General features: G+C 47.8%; 1 protein-coding gene across 1 annotated transcript; it reads right to left on the bottom strand.

Moving 5' to 3' along the window:
• Positions 1-15,222: 15,222 nt before the first annotated feature.
• ASPRV1 (aspartic peptidase retroviral like 1) lies at positions 15,223-16,710 on the bottom strand (the record flags this gene model as incomplete). The annotated part of the gene is given in 3 exon segments (XM_081265467.1): positions 15,223-16,588; positions 16,592-16,639; positions 16,642-16,710. Coding segments are annotated over 3 exon segments (1,128 nt in total). The 3' UTR covers positions 15,223-15,577.
• Positions 16,711-17,142: the final 432 nt, after the last annotated feature.

Raw genomic sequence — 17,142 nt, 5'->3', positions numbered from 1 at the left:
CACGGTCACGGTCAGCTCACGTTCACCGAGTCTAACCCAGTGCTGGGTGCTCTCCTGCAGCGCCTCAGTGAATCCTCACAACCCGCCCTGGCAGGTGAGGCCTCTCACTTTCTCCACCTTACAGGTGAGGAAATGGAGGGACAGGGAGGCGAGACACTTCCCCCCAAGTCCACAGAGCTGGTAAGAAGTGGGACTGGGGACCTCAGCCCTCTGACGCAAGCCCTTTGGCTCAGTTTTCACAACACCTGTGTCAAATTGTCACCGATTCCCTACATAGAGCATCTTTTCCTTTCTAAACCTTTGAACAAGGTGGAGGGCGCTTTGGGCTCCAGTTAGTGGACCAGAAAAACTGGGAACCCAGGAGGGAATTGTGGGTCAGCATTGCCCTCCCCCATCCCTACCTTCCCTCTGCGCCTATAGTGAAGAAGGATTCCCCACCATGGATCCTCCTGAGGTCGGGGGACAATAAACCAGCATGCTCCCAGAGAGAGACGCTCTTCTACACCATGTCTTTTTAGTTGTGGACCCTGCAACATCACGTCTTTCAATCGGTATTTACTGTACAGAGCCTTGGAGTCCCCATTATCAAGTGCTCACTTGGGTTCACCTCTTAGATGTCACTATGACCTAGATGAGGAGGGACACACCAAGGCTGTCTGCCAAGAGATTCTGGAAGGCAGCTTCTTGTCCCCATTTTCCCCTTGGGCCTTGCTATCAATAAAGAGCATCTGACTTTCTTTTTTCTTTTTTTGAGCCAAGGATTGAACCAGGGGTGCTTAACCACGGAGCCACATCCCCAGCCCTTTTCATATTTTATTTAGAGACATGGTCTCACTGTGTTGCTCAGGACCTGAGGCTGGCTGGCTCTGAACTCGCAATCCTCCTGCCTCAGCCTCCCAAACCACTGGGATTACATTCATGCTCCAAGAGCATTTGACTTTCAATGGCCAAGGATCCCCAGGCAGGGTCTTCATAGGAAGCATTCATTAATTCAAGGCTCAGCACAAATTGGTGACCAATCCACTCTCTGCCCACTCCATTCCTCACAGAATTTAGGTGCCATTGTGTCTTAGGGCGTTCTATGGAGGCCAAACGAGACTGCTGACCAGAGGTGAAGGCTCCGTGTTGGGGCAGAGGCACTAACCCCTCTCTCAGGTGGACAGGAGGGGAGGCTGTGCCTGCGGAGCTTCCAGGAGCTTCCGCAGGTGTGGGCGTAGGCAGCATCTCTGTGAAGATGGACTCAGGACTTAGTGGGACCATGCTCTCCAAACAGATGGCCCAGGAAAGAGCCAAGGGCTCAGCCAAGGCCTAATCGGAGTGCTGGACTAGGGGCATGGAAGCTGGAGAGGCCACTGAGGCCTCGAGGGAAGAAGCGGCCCTTTATAGGCTGCTGTGGTCTCCCCTTGGGCAGAGGTGAGGAGGACAAGGCAGTGAGCTATGTGTGGGAGCATGTCTGCCCTCCGTGGACCCTGGAGAGGAGGCACCCAGGAGGGACAGGGGGAAGGGACCAGGGCACTGGCCCCACCAGACCCGTTAGCCACCCAGATGGCCAGGCTGGGCAACACCTAGAGGCCTCCAGCCCTCCCAGGGTCAGTGGGGATAAGAGACCCAACCCCATCTGCTGGAAAGTTCTTTTAGTTAAAAAACCTTGCTGAGTTGATACTCCCGTCTCTGGAAGGCCAACGCTGCCTTGGTGAAGCATTGGAGGAGTTCTGACCCCAGATGACCAGGCTGTTGGGCAGGACTAGAGAACCTCGAGGGAATGCCATGTCCCTTAGACACCCTGGAGGGTGGTCCTGGGCGGTGGTCAGGTGTGCAGACCCTGGGCAGAGGGATCTAGAGAGAGCCAATGCCAACTCCACCCTTTACACTTGGGATGACCCAGGGCCAGTGTCTTGGGCTCTATTCCCCAACCTGGAAAGTAAGGATAATAATAGTGCTCACTTCCTGGGGCTCCCGGGGGGATGATGGAAGATAAAGTCCACAAGGAGCTTAGCTGGTGCCTGATGGGCAGAAAGTGGTTCAGGCAGGTGAGCAGTTATGATCATTTTCCTAGCAGGGGAAGGACAGTTGGCGCACTGTCAGGCTTGGAATTTGAATCTTCAGAATACAAAATTCCAACACTCCGAGAGAAAAAAAATAAGCCTGGGAAGGAAAATTACACTGGTGGGGGGAGTTGTTGGAATATGTCATTCTGACTGTGCTATTTAGACAACAAATAGTGGGCAGGAAGTGGTTAAACTGACAGAGAAGCAGAGGAGGGTGACTCAGGGACCAGTGTGGACATTGGCAGTGGGGGAGGGAAGCGCTTTCAGGTGGCTCCTCACCTAGCCCTGTTCATTGTCAAAATAAACCCTACAGCCCCTGGAGCCCAGTGGAGTCTATCAACCAGAAACCAGGCAGCTCAGAGGTGGCTCAGAGAAAGAGAGGCAGAGGGAGAGAGACCCTTGCTAAAATGCCAGCCCTGTGAGAGTATCTCAAGACAAGAGGTACAACAGCAAACGCAGAGCTGACAGTCCACGGAGACTCCACGCTTCAAGTGTAAACGCTGAGCAACGGCAGAGGCCACAGCAATTCTCTGCAACTTTGCAGGTCAAAGGTTGGTCAGAGAAGCCTAAGTCAAGTGCACACCTACCCGGGGCAGGGAACAGCATGGGGCCCAGAAAAGAAAGCCATATAAATAGATGATCAAGATCCTGGGTGAGGAGGAGAAAGGTATTTTCTCTGCACTGCATTTAGATCTTTTAATGCCAGGCAAAATGATTCTTTCTTTTTTTGAGGAGGGTACTGGGGATTGATCTCAGGGGCACTCAACTACTGAGCCACATCCTCAGCCCTATTTTGTATTTTATTTAGAGAAAAGGTCTCAGTGAGTTGCTTAGCACCTTGCTGTTACAGAGGCTGGCTTGGAACTCATGATCCTCCTGCCTCAGCCTCCTGAACTTCTGGGATTACAAGCGTGCTCCACTGCATCGGGCCAAAATAATTCCTTCTGAACTCATGGCAGGAATCCCATTGCTTCCCCCTAAGGAATGGATGTATGTTTACATCAGGGAAATAATGAATCATTTAATGGATTCATCTTTCTCCTCTCACATTGTCTGCCAGGAAACTCATAGCCAAATTCACACATCACTCTTAATAATTATGTGAAACTCTGAGATGTGAATATGTGTGTACTAATTTTCCCTTAGTCCTTTCTCTGACCTTGACCTTTATTTAAAATTTTGCCTATTTTAATCTATGTAATTTTGGAAGTCACTTCAGATCCACCCTTGTTGAGAACCAGGGGGACATTGTCACTTAGGATCACTGTATAAAGGAAAAACTAGTCTGGTCTTTCTATGGCACGCAGAGGGAAGTGAGCTGACTAGGTGAGTCTGAGGCTATAGTCAAGAGGGGTGCAAATTTGCTAAAAACAGAAGGGAGTTGCCTCGGGGCTGAAGATAATCCTAGAAGAGCTGGGGCTCCTCTGGGGGTTTTCACAGAGGCCAGAGGCAGTGGCCAAGTTGACTTGGGTCTGAGTCACCTGTCAGAAGCAGGAAGGAACACCACCCTGTCTCCCTAAAGGTGAGAAAGGTCACTGGATTACACATAAAGGAGAAAAGTGTTTTTACAGGACGAGCCTTGAATCTGCTGTTATTGGTGGATTATAATTACCCATAACAGCAGGATTCATTATGCCATAATTGCACATGGACCTAACATAATTTGATCCATCACTCCTCAGTACCTTCCTTTTCGCTCCCCTCCCCCTCTCCCTTGTTATGCTTTTTTTTTTTTTTTTTGTACTGGGGAGTGAATCCAGGGGTGCTCAACCATGAGTCCACATCCCCAGCCCTTTTTTGTACTTTATTTAGAGACAGGGTTTCACTGAGTTGCTTAGGGCCTTGTTAAATTACTGAGGCTGGCTTTGAACTCTAGATCCTGCTGCCTCAGCTCCTGAGCCGCTGGGATTATAAGCATACGCCACCACCCCTGGCCTGTTATGCATTTTTTAAAAGTAAATTACTTAGCCAGGCTCAGTAGTGTTCACCTGTAATCCCAGCAGCTTGGGAGTCTGAGGCAGGAGGATCATGAGTTCAAAGCCAACCTCAGCAACTTAGTGAGGCCCTAAGCAACTCAGGGAGACCCTGACTCTAAATGGGATATAAAAGGGGCTGGGGATGTGGCTCAATGGTTAAGAGCCTCTGGGCTCAATTCCTGGTACTAAACAAACAAACAAAAAAAGTAAATCACTTGCAAATTTCTGTATTTTATTAACACATTACTTGTGATGGCAGTTGACCTACAAGAAGGCTCTGGAGCACTCATCAACATTCGCCAGCCATGTGACCATTTGGCCTAAGGTACAGATGGCATAGTCTCTGCATCCAGGAAAGTCTCAATGTATCCAGGTGGCATCTAGGTGGCCTGACAGAGTCAGGATCCAAACCACTCTTCTTTTATTTTATTTTATTTTTTTTATTTATTTATTTTTTTGGTACTGGGGATTGAACTCAGGGTGCTTTACCACTGAGCCACATCCCCAGCCCTTTTTATGTTTTATTTAGAGAGAGTCTTGCTAAATTGCCCAGGGCATCACCAAGTTGCTGAGGCTGGCCTCGAACTTTCGATCCTCCTGCCTCAGTCTCCTAAACGTCTGGGATTACAGGTGATCGTAACTGTGCCTGGCTCCAAATCACTCTTGAGAGGCCAAGCTGAGGGGCAGATCTTAGACAAGATGCATTTTTTTTTTTTTTTGAGAGAGAGAGAGAGAGAGAGAGGGGAGAGAGAGGGGGAGAGAGAGAGAGAGAGAGAGAGAGAGAGAGAGAGAGAGAGAGAGAGAGAGAGAGATTTTAATATTTATTTTTTAGTTCTCGGCGGACACAACATCTTTGTTGGTATGTGGTGCTGAGGATCAAACCCGGGCCACACGCATGCCAGGCGAGCGCGCTACCGCTTGAGCCACATCCCCAGCCCGACAAGATGCATTTTAAGAGAGCTCGGTGGAGGCTCCCATTCTTGACTGGAGATGCTCCAGCATCAGAAAAAGAGCTGTGTACCAGCCGGCTGCCGGGAGGAAAGGGGGCATCCAGGCTCCAGGGGAAGGACCACCACAGAATGGCGCCCCTTGGTCTTAGGGAGAAGCTGGAGTGTCACACCAGAGCAAGGGAGGAGGCTGCCGTGTGCCCATCTGCCGTGACATCTGTTATTTTTCTGTTGGATGTTCAAATAGAGTTCAGCCAGAGCAGAGAAGGAACTTGGTTGCCGCTGAGCCCCAGCACCCAGGACAGTGCTTGGTGCACAGTGGTGCTCAGCCACACCTACTTATAATGAATGAATGGCTCAATGCATGCTCTTGGAGACAGGCAGATTCCGGGCCCAGTGCTGAGGCAGGATAGATCTTCCGTTGTCAGTGGTCCCAAGTACAGCACAGAGGCAGGACCACAGTCTCCATTGTCACATGGCACAGATGAGTGAGGTTTCTATTAAAAATTAAGGACTTTTTTTTTTAACCATCATAGTTGTACAGTACTGTGGGGTTCACAGAAAATGCCTGGGCTGTTGAATAATCCACACGACTTGTCCAAAACCTGACGTGATTTGGTTGAGAACAACTTGGGTAGAAAACAATTCAGCCCAAAGGACAATTAGGTCTCAAAGTATACACACTCCACCTTCTTTTTCAAGAATTGGAATTTTAATGTCACCTAGAGGTAGATTACATTCTTTGGGGTCTTTTTATATTTTTCTTAAATTTCAGAATATTTATTTTTATCCTCTGCTTCAAATTTTTTTTTAGTTATTGATGGACCTTTATTTAATTAATTTTATTTATTTATATGTGGTGCTGAAAATCGAACCCGGTGCCTCACAAGTGCTACGAGAGTGCTCTACCCCTGAGCTACAACCCCAGCCCCTCTCTGCTTCAAATTTCTAGTTAATTTTTTTTTTTTTTTTTTTTTTTTTTTTTGGTGCTGGGGATCAAACCCAGGGCCTTGTGCATGCAAGGCAAGCACGATACCAACTGAGCTATATCTCCAGCCCTCTAGTTAAATTTTTTAGACAACCATTTTAATTCTTTTAATTTAAAAAATCATTAAAGCCAGGTGCAGAGGCACACACCTGTAATCCCTGCTACTCAGGAGGATGAGGCAGGAGGATTACAAATTCAAGGTCAGCCTCAGCAACTTAGCAAGAGCCTGTCTCAAAAAATAAACACAATTTTATTGTGAAATGACCCACACATACACCAAGGTGGATAAAACAAAAGTCCAACTTAGTGGATTATTATAAGCACCCTTAAAAAATACCCCCAGCCAAGAAACAAGGCATGGCACCCTTCTCAGTGCCCCTGAGTGCCCTTCCGACTGAGACACCCCTACTCCTGCCCCAGGACACCCTGCCCCAAGCGGAGATGATCACAATCTCTCTTGCCTTGACAGTTTTCCCTCCTAAGCAGGTCTCTCTGCACTGTGGCTTAGCTTTGCATAATTGTTTTAGACAATTATACAGATGGAATCACATTGTGTATGTCCCATGTCTGCTTCTTTCACTCCATGTGGCGTCTGTGAGATTCAGCGGTGCTGTGTATGATGGTCCCACCTTCTTTGGCTTTGCTACATGGTGAGGTTTGTAACAGCAACATGTTGGAATCCATCCAAAGGTCCCCAAACAAAGGACTCGTTAAAATATGGGAGTTCACAAGGCAGAAGGTACCACAGAATCCTGTTTTTGTTAAGAAAGAAAGAAGAGAGAGAGAGAGAGAGAGAGAGAGAGAGAGAGAGAGAGAGAGAAGACAATAACGAGAGAGCAAGAAAGAATGAAGGAAAATACATCCATAAGTGTATCCGTCTGTAGACAATGATCTGGAAAACACGTCATGTTTGACTGTGGAGGTGAGTGGGTGCAATGACTTTTATAACCTTTCTTTATATATGTGTGTGTGTGTGTGCGTGTGTGTGTGTGTGTGTGTGTATATATATAGAAAGTGGGAGAAGATAGACTTAAGTTTCTAGTTTTCATTTTCTGAGCATTCATGGATTTTGTTACTAAAAAAAGAAAATTAAAGGAAAAAAAATTACTAAAAGGAATTTAAACCATGAAAGAATTAACAAAGCAATAATAAGTAATAATCAAACAAAAGGGTTTGGAATTTCAGGGAGGTTTTAGGGGAATTTTTTCCCCTACTAGTTTATTTTCAATCAATATGTCTCTACTTGTTTAGTAATTTTTGGAGAATATTTGATTTTCATAAATTAATTAAAAATGAATGTTTCCAGCCACAGTTAACATGCTTCTGAGGTCTGAAAATACCTCACACACTTCAGCTTTTCAAATTCATGTTCACCTACTTTGTCTTACTTTGCTGTATAAGAGATGAAAAACAAACAAACAAACAAACTAAATTCATTTCAATTGAATCTTTGTCCAAACTGCTCCAGCTGACTAAATAGAATGTTCCAGAGTCAGGCAGGCTTCAGTTCCGATCTCAGTCCAGCAACTTACCATTTGAACAGCATTAACCCAATTAACCTCTCCCAATTTAATTTTCCCAGCTGCTAAATGGGGTTAAAACTTTCACTGGTGATGTTTGGTGAGAATTCAGAACAAAATGCCAAATGCGCAACCTGTGCGTCCCCTCACCCAGGGCAGGATCATTCTCCGCAGTGGGTGGGGGGATGTGCATTGTAGGATGTTCAGCAGCAGCCAGCCTTCACCAGCTAGAAGCCAATAGCAACCCCCAGCAAAGCTGTGACAATCAAATGTCCCCAGACATGACAATCTTGTCCTATGTTTGTCCCTGTCTTAATAAATGTCCCCAAGTCCCATGGCTTCCTCTTTGGTGTTTCCTCTGGAATCGGTGCCCCCTTCCCACCGGCTGCTCAGCCTCTTCAGCCTGCACGTGGACCAGGACAGAATCTTCACAAGACAAACTCCTGCCACCCCCTCGGGGTTCTTCTGGGCACCTCCCTGTGCTGGCTGCTGCAGAAAACAGCAGGGGTGTTAAAGATGCTCATCTGTGCCCTATGCCTTGACCCCCACCCCATTCTTCATTCAGGTGAGCAGCCAGGCCTTTCAGGAAAAAAGCCAGTGTTGCCCAAAACACACAAGATGCGTCTCTTCCACATTTTCCTACCTGCCTAAACCCACAGATGAGTATAGAGCCCATGTCCCCACAGGCCCCCCGACACATTTTACTGCTTCTTAGATCAGGATAGACTGTTGGCATGCCTATTTGTGTGGCAGGGTTCATTTTTGTTTCATCCAAATATTGTGACATACTTTTTAATAGAGTGCATCTTAGAGGGAAGAAACATGACATCTGCCTCCTTGGCCTCCGGAGTTTCCTCAAAAGTCATCTGAGTCCCTCTATGCCAGGCTTCGTCACCCAGTTAGCGGGCACCAACTGGCTGGCCCTTGCCCCTTGCACCACTCCCTTTTTCCCCTTTTCTCCTGCCCCAAGTCTTCCTGGAAACACCCGCTTAATCATCTTTCAAGACTCAGCTTAGAGATCTCCTCTAGGTAGCCTTTCCCAGCCCCTCCAGCCAGATGACATAACCAGGTTCCCTGTCCCAGCATGGATGCAAGTGGGGGTAACTCCCCGGAAGGCAGAACTGCTGTGCACTCTCCCCAGTGCCGGGAGAGGCTGTGACAGGAACTCAAAGAGATGGAGATGAGTCCCATAGGAAATAACACAGAGACTTACAGCATCACCAGGCTTGGGGGATGCCAGCCCAAGACATCTGAGCAGTCAAAACCTGAGAACCAAGGTATTCCCCTCAATGAGAATGGAACAGGCAAGTGGAGCCCAGTCTGTAACAATGGCCTGACCAGAGAATCTGCCCTCCCTGTAGCCCGGCCAGGAAGCTCCATTACCTGAGGTTGCTTGGCAACCCTGGACTTGGGACAGAGGAACAGTGACTGATGTGATTGGAATGTGGGGTGGTGTCAGCTTGGACAGTGGCCTCCATGTCTCCTCAGTGGCTGAGGACCCAGGCGGACTGACCAGGTCACCTCTCTGGGCAGGGCATGGCAGCTAGCCCCTCCCTGAGCATGCCATAGCAGAAGCACGTGTGACTATCGCTCTCTGCTTCCAGACAGCCTCCATGTCCTGAGATCATGTGATTCCTTCCGACGGGTCCTCAAGGCACACCCTGCACACCTGGGAGGACTAAGCCCTCCTTCTGATAACTACATTCTGATTTCTGATTTCATCATTTGTCTTTCTCATTTGCTGCCAAGGACCACCCACACCTGCCACTGAGTAGGTGACCGTAATAACCAGTTGCTTCTAGGTTGGTTTTTCATAGACATGTGGGTTAGCAATTCTGAAACTACTTGAGCAAATAAGTAACCTGGAGCCAAGTTTCTCATTGCTGGCGAAAGAAGCCTCAAATATGGAAAGGCAGGAGGTCAGCACAATTCGTGGTGTTCCACGGTTGAGAGGGGAGGGATCAGTATGAACGCATACTCTTTCTTGTTTTGCATTGTTGTGGGATTTCACAACTCCCATTTTACTTGGTAACCATTATTTTGTTAGGAATACAAAAGAGAAAAAGAGAATTATTATTATTGACAAAGTCGTTAGTTGCGTAGTACTTAGGAAAGAGTCACTTTAAACTCGATTCTGTGAATTCATGTCACTCCAATGGTCAAGATGTCCATTACTCATTTTTTGTTACAGATTACTTTTTTCATATATTTTTATTTGCTATTATTAGTTATACATGATAGTAGAATGTATATTGATGTGTTATACATGTATGGAGTATAACTTCTCACTCTTCTGGGTACACAGATGTAGAATTACATTTGAACTCATTCTTTTTTTTAAATTTTACATTTACTTATTTATTCTAATTTGTTATGCATGACAACAGAATTCATTTCAATTCATAGTGCACATATAGAGCACAATTTTTCATTTCTCTGGTTGTATACAAAGTAGAGTCACACCATTCGTGTCTTCATACATGTACTTAGGGTAATGATGACCACTGCATTCCACTGTCTTTCCTACCTCCTTGTCCCCTCCCTTCACCTCCCTCCCCTTTGCCCTATCTAAAAGTTCCTCTGTTCCTCCCATGCTCCCCCCACCCCCATTTTGGATTTGCATTCACTTATCAGAGAAAACATTTGGCCTTTGTTTTTTTGGAATTCACTCACTTAGCGTGATATTCTCCAACTCCATCCATTTACCTGCAAATGCCCTGATTTTATTTTCTTTTAATGCTCAGTAACATTCCGTTGTGTATATATACCACAGTTTCTTAATGATCAGGGAAAGGTATTGAGATACACTATATGTTTTCCTCTTAGCTCTGGACACTCAGATGATCCAGGAGTAATGACATCCCAGTAGCAATGAGCACGCTTGACAGCCAGACCCTGGTTTCTGAATACCAGGCCCCACTGACAGGAATCAGGTTTTCTTGGAGAAATGGCTACTTCCGGGGCTGGTACAAGGAAGGGACAAGATGAACATGAAACATCAGAAGATAAAGAAGGGCTCCCATTAGCAGGGGGACATGTCCCAAGAAGACAGGAGCCATTTTGGAGAAACTCTCATTGCCAAATCTGAAATGATTTAAGCATCAAAATAAATAATGGGGGCTGGGGATGTAGCTCAGTGGTAGAGCACTTGCGAAGCACAGGTGAGGCACTGGGTTCCAATGATCCTCAGCACCACAAATAAAGGTATTGTGTCCATCCACAACTAAGAAAAAAGGTTTTAAAATAAATAAATAATGGTAATAGCTGAGTGTAACTTATTGAATAAAATCAGCAATTGTGAGTCCACAAGGATGTGTGGTTTTTGGTTATCAATCAATTAATAGGCATCAATAAATAGGGAAAGCTCTTCCTTAAAGTTGAGAGCCAGTTAAAGAATGTAGTATAGAATTTCAAAATCACCAGGTGATAACCATCACAATAATATGGGTTCAGGCAAGAATCATCAGAGGGTGCTAAACCTAGTAGGTGACAGCCTGGTGACAAATGGAACATTTATATAGTCCCTGATTGTCTCCCCACCAGACACTCATTTACACAGAAACCTGGCAGAAAGCACTCAGAACAAGTGATTGACATGAACATCATGAGTCATGGAACAGCCAACATCCTCTGCCTAGGGACACTTGCCGAGGACACCGTCTCTTCTGGATGTTCTTGCTTAAAACGCAAAACCCAAATTTAATCCAGAGAAAACATCAAATTCACCCAAATTCAGGGACATTTTACAAAATAACCAGCCAAGTCTCCTACAAAATTATCAAAGTCATGAAAAACAAAGACAGACTGAGAGATTGTTCAAAGGAACCCAGAGACATGACAATGTCTGTCTGTCTGTCTCTCTCTCTCTCTCTCTCTCTCTCTCTCTCTCTCTCGTATCAGGGATTGAACCCAGAGGTTCTCAACCACTGAGCCACATACCCAGCCCTTTTTTGTACTCTATTTATTTTTTTTTTATTTTTTTAAAGAGAGAGAGGGAGAGAGAGAGAGATAATTTCTAACATTTTTTTTTTTTTTTGGTTTTCGGCGGACACAACATCTTTGTTGGTATGTGGTGCTGAGGATCTAACCCAGGCCGCACGCATGCCAGGCGAGCGCGCTACCGCTTGAGCCACATCCCCAGCCCTTTTGTACTCTATTTAGAGACAGGGTCTCACTGAGTTGCTCAGGGCCTCACTAAGTTGCTGAGGCTGGCTTTGAACTCACGGTCCTTCTGCCTCAGCCTCTGGAGCTGCTGGGATTACAGGCATGAGCCCATCAAAAATAATTTTTTCTTTGACTACAAAGAGTACTGGAATGATTGGAAAATTTTAAGCAGGTGTGCAGATTAAATTATATCAATGTTGATTTCCTGACTTTGATAACTGTATTATGGTAATAGATTGTGGGAGTTTGGGAAATACATTGAAGTAGAGGTAAATATACATCATATTGGGCTGAGGCTGTAACTCAGTGGTAGAGCACTTGGTTACCATGCATTGAGGCCTTGGGTTTGATCCTCAGTTTAAAAAAAAAAAAAGTGCAACTTATTTACAATTTTCAAATGGTTCATCTACATGTAAATACCAAGAAAGAATGGGAGCAAATAAACTTAATTGGTAAGACTTAATATTTGGGAAAACTAGGTTAAGCATATGGAAATTCTCTGATCTACTCTTGCGACTTTTCTGTAAGTCTCAAATTATTTCAAAACAAAAGTTTTAAAATAAAATAAGTAGTTGTTGGACAAAAACGGAGGAATTATCTAGCCTACTAGGGGATTGGTAGGCATTCACTGTGTGATGGTCATTCTTAGAGAAGGGGCTGTCCTGTAGGGGCCAGGACTTGGACAATAGGATGTTCCTGGCCAGGGCTTTTCAAATTTTTCCATGATGAAGATCCTTTGGGATACTCAGTGCAGATTCTGGCAAGTCTGGGTGGACCCTGAAATTCTGCATTCCAAACTAGGTCCTGGAGGGCACTGATTCTGCTGGTCCTTGGGTCAGCCTATAGGTAGCCAAAGGGGTACACCACTGGAACTTCAAACAAGGGTCCCCGAGCCCGCTTGCACATTGGGGCCAATGGAGAAGATGGCTGTAACTGGTCTTCCCAGGTGATTTTTTTTTTAACTTTTTTTGTTTTTAATTGTAGATGGGCACACCTTTATCTTATTTATTTATTTTTATGTGGTTCTGAGGATCAAACTCTGCCTCATATGTGCTAGGCACTCTCCCACTGAGCCATAGCCCCAGCCCCTTCCCAGGTGATTCTAATGTGCTGCCAACATTAACCCTGTACCTTGACCCCTGCCACCGCTCCCCATCAACTCAAATTCAGACCTTACATCAAAACACCGCCATAGCTCCCAGACTCCGTTCTTTGCCACTGCTCGACTTCATCCTTTATCCAGGAGCCAGATGAGTCTTCTGCCCTTCCACAAACCTGTAAGTCAAGTATGAGCTCCCCACCTGGACAAGAGGCCCTCTGTGATGTGGCCGGAGCCCATTTTTTTCCTGGCTTCTTTCCCAGGTTCCTTTGACACTCAGCTCCCAGGGGAGCAGCACTCACAATCACACACACACATTTGTAATCGCTCTCACAGGCACACGGCACCTGCCTTGGTCTTCCTCAGGTATCCAGGTGGTGCCTTCCTTCATGGGGCCTTTCTATAGGCATTGCAGATCCTTCCTCTGCCTGGCCTCACTCAGGGTTCCCTGTTCTTCTAGGAGAGGTAGCTGGGCTGATAGTCTGGTGGCTCAGATGGGCCCTCCTCACCCAGAACCAGGAAAAAGCAGTATCCACTGCAGGGATACCCATTCGAGTTTACACAGGACAGGGCTCGGCCTCACTGCTGTGTGGGGTGGAGGGTAGGGGTGGCTTGCATGTTGCCCTGGAATTCTGGCCTGGATGCCCAATTTCCTGACCCCTCTCCACCTCCCAACCCACCCACTCTTCACCCGCCCTCCTTCAGCCCAGCATGTGGCTAGGATCTGAAAGATGAAACGGAAAATAGGTCACAGGGAGGTGCCAGCTGGGTTGTTCCCTCAGGAGACGCGTCGGCCCAGGAGAGCAGCAGTATTGGGGAGGCCAGCAGAGAGGGAGAGAGGTAGAAAAACAAGCTTGAGATGGGAACCCAGGATCTGAGAGGCAGGAGGAGATCACCTTGTTCTTCTCCAGCCTCACCTTGCTGGGGAAAGACACCCTCCTGGTCCCACACCTTGACCTCTGTCCCTCGTGCTCCTGCTCCGTGCTCCCAGGGTGATGGAGCTAATTCCACTTGAGATGCTTGACTGCCCAGGGACAGAGCTTCTGTAAACGCTGGGGATTAGGGGCTGACTCACACCCCAGGTCTCAGAAGAACCACAGCTGGAATCTGAGGGAGGGAGGGCAGTGTTCCTGGCTCAGGTTAGCCTCAGATGTCCAGAAGCTTCTAAGCAAGAAGGCTTAGCCCCCCAACCTCCGGCCTCTGCTCAGGCTCTCTGTCTCTCCCAGGAGTTGTCCAGCTGGAATCTTCCAGAAGAGGCTCATTCTGCCCTGGAGAAGGGAAAATGGCCCTGCCTGCCTCCCATCAAGAGGCTGCCAAAGCTCTGTACACCAATGTCCCTGCAAGCCCAAGTCTCTGTCCTTGTGCCAATCTTTCTGGGCCTGAGTTCAGTCTAGAGGGTGTGGGCCATCACCCCTAAGGAACTGCTTCCCTGATGTAAATAGTGAGGAGCCCTGAGGTTTGCAACAGATCAGCTCCTCTTTCCATCCACTCAGCTTCTCCCTTTGATTTGAGGGGTTTTCAGATTCTCAGGCCTGTTGAGTTCCAGAGAAAGAGGCAGGAAATTGGAAGCAAATATGAGGTGAACCCCTAAAAGAGCTGGACATCCCATTCCTGAATGTTCTTCCCCTCTATCTGGCATCTCTATGTCAGGCTCCTTTCCAAGTCCCCCCAGGAAGAAGCTGTCCTCCAAGGGTCAGAGCTTCCCCCAGCTGCCTCCCCTCTGCCCTGCAGAATCCCTTGGGCTGCTCCCTACAAGTCAACACTTGTCTCCTAGCTTTACTTTTTGCCTCCAAATTCTGGCCCCCAGGGCATCCGTAATAACCCATTTGTTTCCAATACTCATTATTTCCCAATTCCCATCAAGACATCTCACAAATAGCCTTAGGGTCACCTTAGGATATAAGGGACAATTTGGATGCTAAAATATTATAGATTAAAATATTTAGATGAATTATGACTTGATTAGAAATGATGAGAGGAATTATGGAGGGAATAAATAAAAATATTTTAACTTGAGAGTTCCTTAGAAAAATCCAAGACATGTAGGGTCACCATATATATACGTTATATACTTATTATTATTATTATTATTATTATTACATTTATAGTAATAATAACACACACACACACACACACACACACACACACAGGCCAAGCACAAGCATTCAGGACACACTGGAGTGTTCCTGGTCTTTGTCCCTGTTTTCCCTTTACTCCCCATTCTCCCTGCTCTCTCATATCCGTTTCATTCATCCCCAATCAGCACATTACAGGTTCTTCCATCAACTGGTCTTTATTGGTTTTGAAGTAATTGAATTATTGGCGCAAGGATCAGGGGTTTCAAAGCAAATGACAGAAGGAAACATACCGTGGGGCAGGTGGGAAGGCTCACCAGGGAGGCTCTCAGGGCAACTGTCCACCCCAGCCTGAGAGCTGGACCTGGCTCCTAAGGGTCCTGCAGACAAGGACCCAGCCCCAGCTGAGCAGGCTTCAAGAACTCGGAGGTGACAGAACCACCTCTTAGGGATGTGAAGGTGTTCCCCCAGTCCTCTCTCCAAGACAGATGTTTCCACCTCCTGGGAAGCTGCTTCTAGCCTTCCAGTCTTTGCCACCCACGATAGCTTGAGGACCGTGGGGACCCTCTCTCTGAGCATGCCGCCCTGCTCTCCTTCCCCCTGCTGTTTCCATGAAGCCTCCCCCACCAGGGGCAGAGAAAGGCCCCTGCAGAGGGAGGGGAGTGGAGAGCCAGCGTTAGATTTCCCCAGAGGACATGTGCCCCCCCGCACAATGGTGGGTCTCCCTACCTATCTTGGGGGGCAAGGAAAAGGGGGCTTCTTAATGGGAGTGCTGCTGCCGCCTCCCCTCCACGGAGGGCTCCTCCTCCTCCTCGATGAGCTCCAGGTCGAACTCATCTTCCAGGTTCCCGCCGACCGGCAGGAGGCGGAACTTCTTTCCCTTGAGCGTGCAGGTGCGGTGCTCGAAGTCCAGCACGGCGTTGTGGTCCTGCAGCACGTCGGTGCCGATGATGGCTTCCTCGGCGCTCGCGTTGGCCACCAGGAACTGAGCCTTCAGCTTCAGCTTGCCCAGGCGAATCACTGTGTCCCACACACCCAGGATCTTCATTTCGGCCCCGTTGGCCACTTTTACCACGTTCTCGAAGGGCCGCAGGGTATCCAGATCGCCGTCGGTGACCTCCTCCCACAACTTCGGGTGGACCACAGAGACCTGGGCCCCCGAGTCCACCAGGAACCTCACCGACACTGGGCCAATCATCCCCTTGAGGTAGTAGCCCTTGCCCATGCTGTAGGCAAACAGGATCTCTTTGGGCTGGTGGCTGAGAGTGGCACTGGGGCCCCCGAAGGCCTTCAGAAGGGTCTCCCTCACCATCCCGTAGTCTCCCTGGTCCTGGAGACTGAGTCCGTTGTAGACCTCCAGGGCGTCTCCCCTGAGCGACTCTTTCAGGAACCTGAGCTTGGTGGTGTGGTCCCAATGGTTGAGGTCGTTGATGACCTCGAAGCGGTTCAGCCAGAGGCTCGGGGCTACATTGGCCCCATCAAAAGGCTCTGGGATGAAGGCATGCTCCCGGGGGCCTTCCTGTCTCCTGGCTCCGCTGGCAGCCATCCCTCTGCTGGCCTTTGGAACTTCAGCAGCAACCCACACCAAGTAGAGAAAGCCACAGAGCAGTGTGGGCGCAATCACGCTGGAGAGCTGGGCTTCTCTAAGCAGAGTGTTGTTTTCTTGCCCAGCCTGGGCAAGAGAAGGGAGCAGGTAAGGGTTGTCGGCTGGCTGCTGGATGCAGAGGCAAGCAGTATGTGGCCTGCTCACTCTGCAGAGCCTTTTTGATGCCTATCCTGGGCCCCCAGGGCTCCCCATTCTCCTTTGTTCTGGAAGCTCCACCCCCTTTGGCCGGCTGCCTTCTTGCCAGCATCCTGCCTGACTAGCAGGATGGGTGCCTCACCCTTCTGCATCCATCCACGGGACTGACACAGGCCAGCCCACGTTACAAGAAACTTCAGTCTCAGCGGGGGGAGGGGGCTACCCAGGTACCCTTCCCAGCCGGTGTCCCAGAATAACACAGATGAGGACACAGAGGATGTTATGATATTCCGGTGTTTGTCGTTACTCAGAGAAGGAAAGAGGGACCAGATTCTTGGCAGTTTTTTTTTTTAATTGATTGTTTAAAACATTACAGAGCTCATGATATATCATCTTTCATACATTAGCTCAATTGGGTTTTGAACTCCCATTTTTACCCCAAATACAGATTGCAGAATCACATCTGTTACATATTCACATTTTTACATAATGCCATATTAGTGTCTGTTGTATTCTGCTACCTTTCCTATCCCCTACTATCCCCCCTCCCCTCCCCTCCCCTCCCATCTTCCCTCTCTACCTCC

This window comes from Spermophilus citellus (assembly GCF_964194105.1).
Source record: "Spermophilus citellus genome assembly, chromosome: 13".
Taxonomy (NCBI): domain Eukaryota; kingdom Metazoa; phylum Chordata; class Mammalia; order Rodentia; family Sciuridae; genus Spermophilus; species Spermophilus citellus.
The sequence above is the reverse complement of the archived record's forward strand: the minus strand, read 5'-3'. Positions and strand labels throughout refer to the sequence as shown.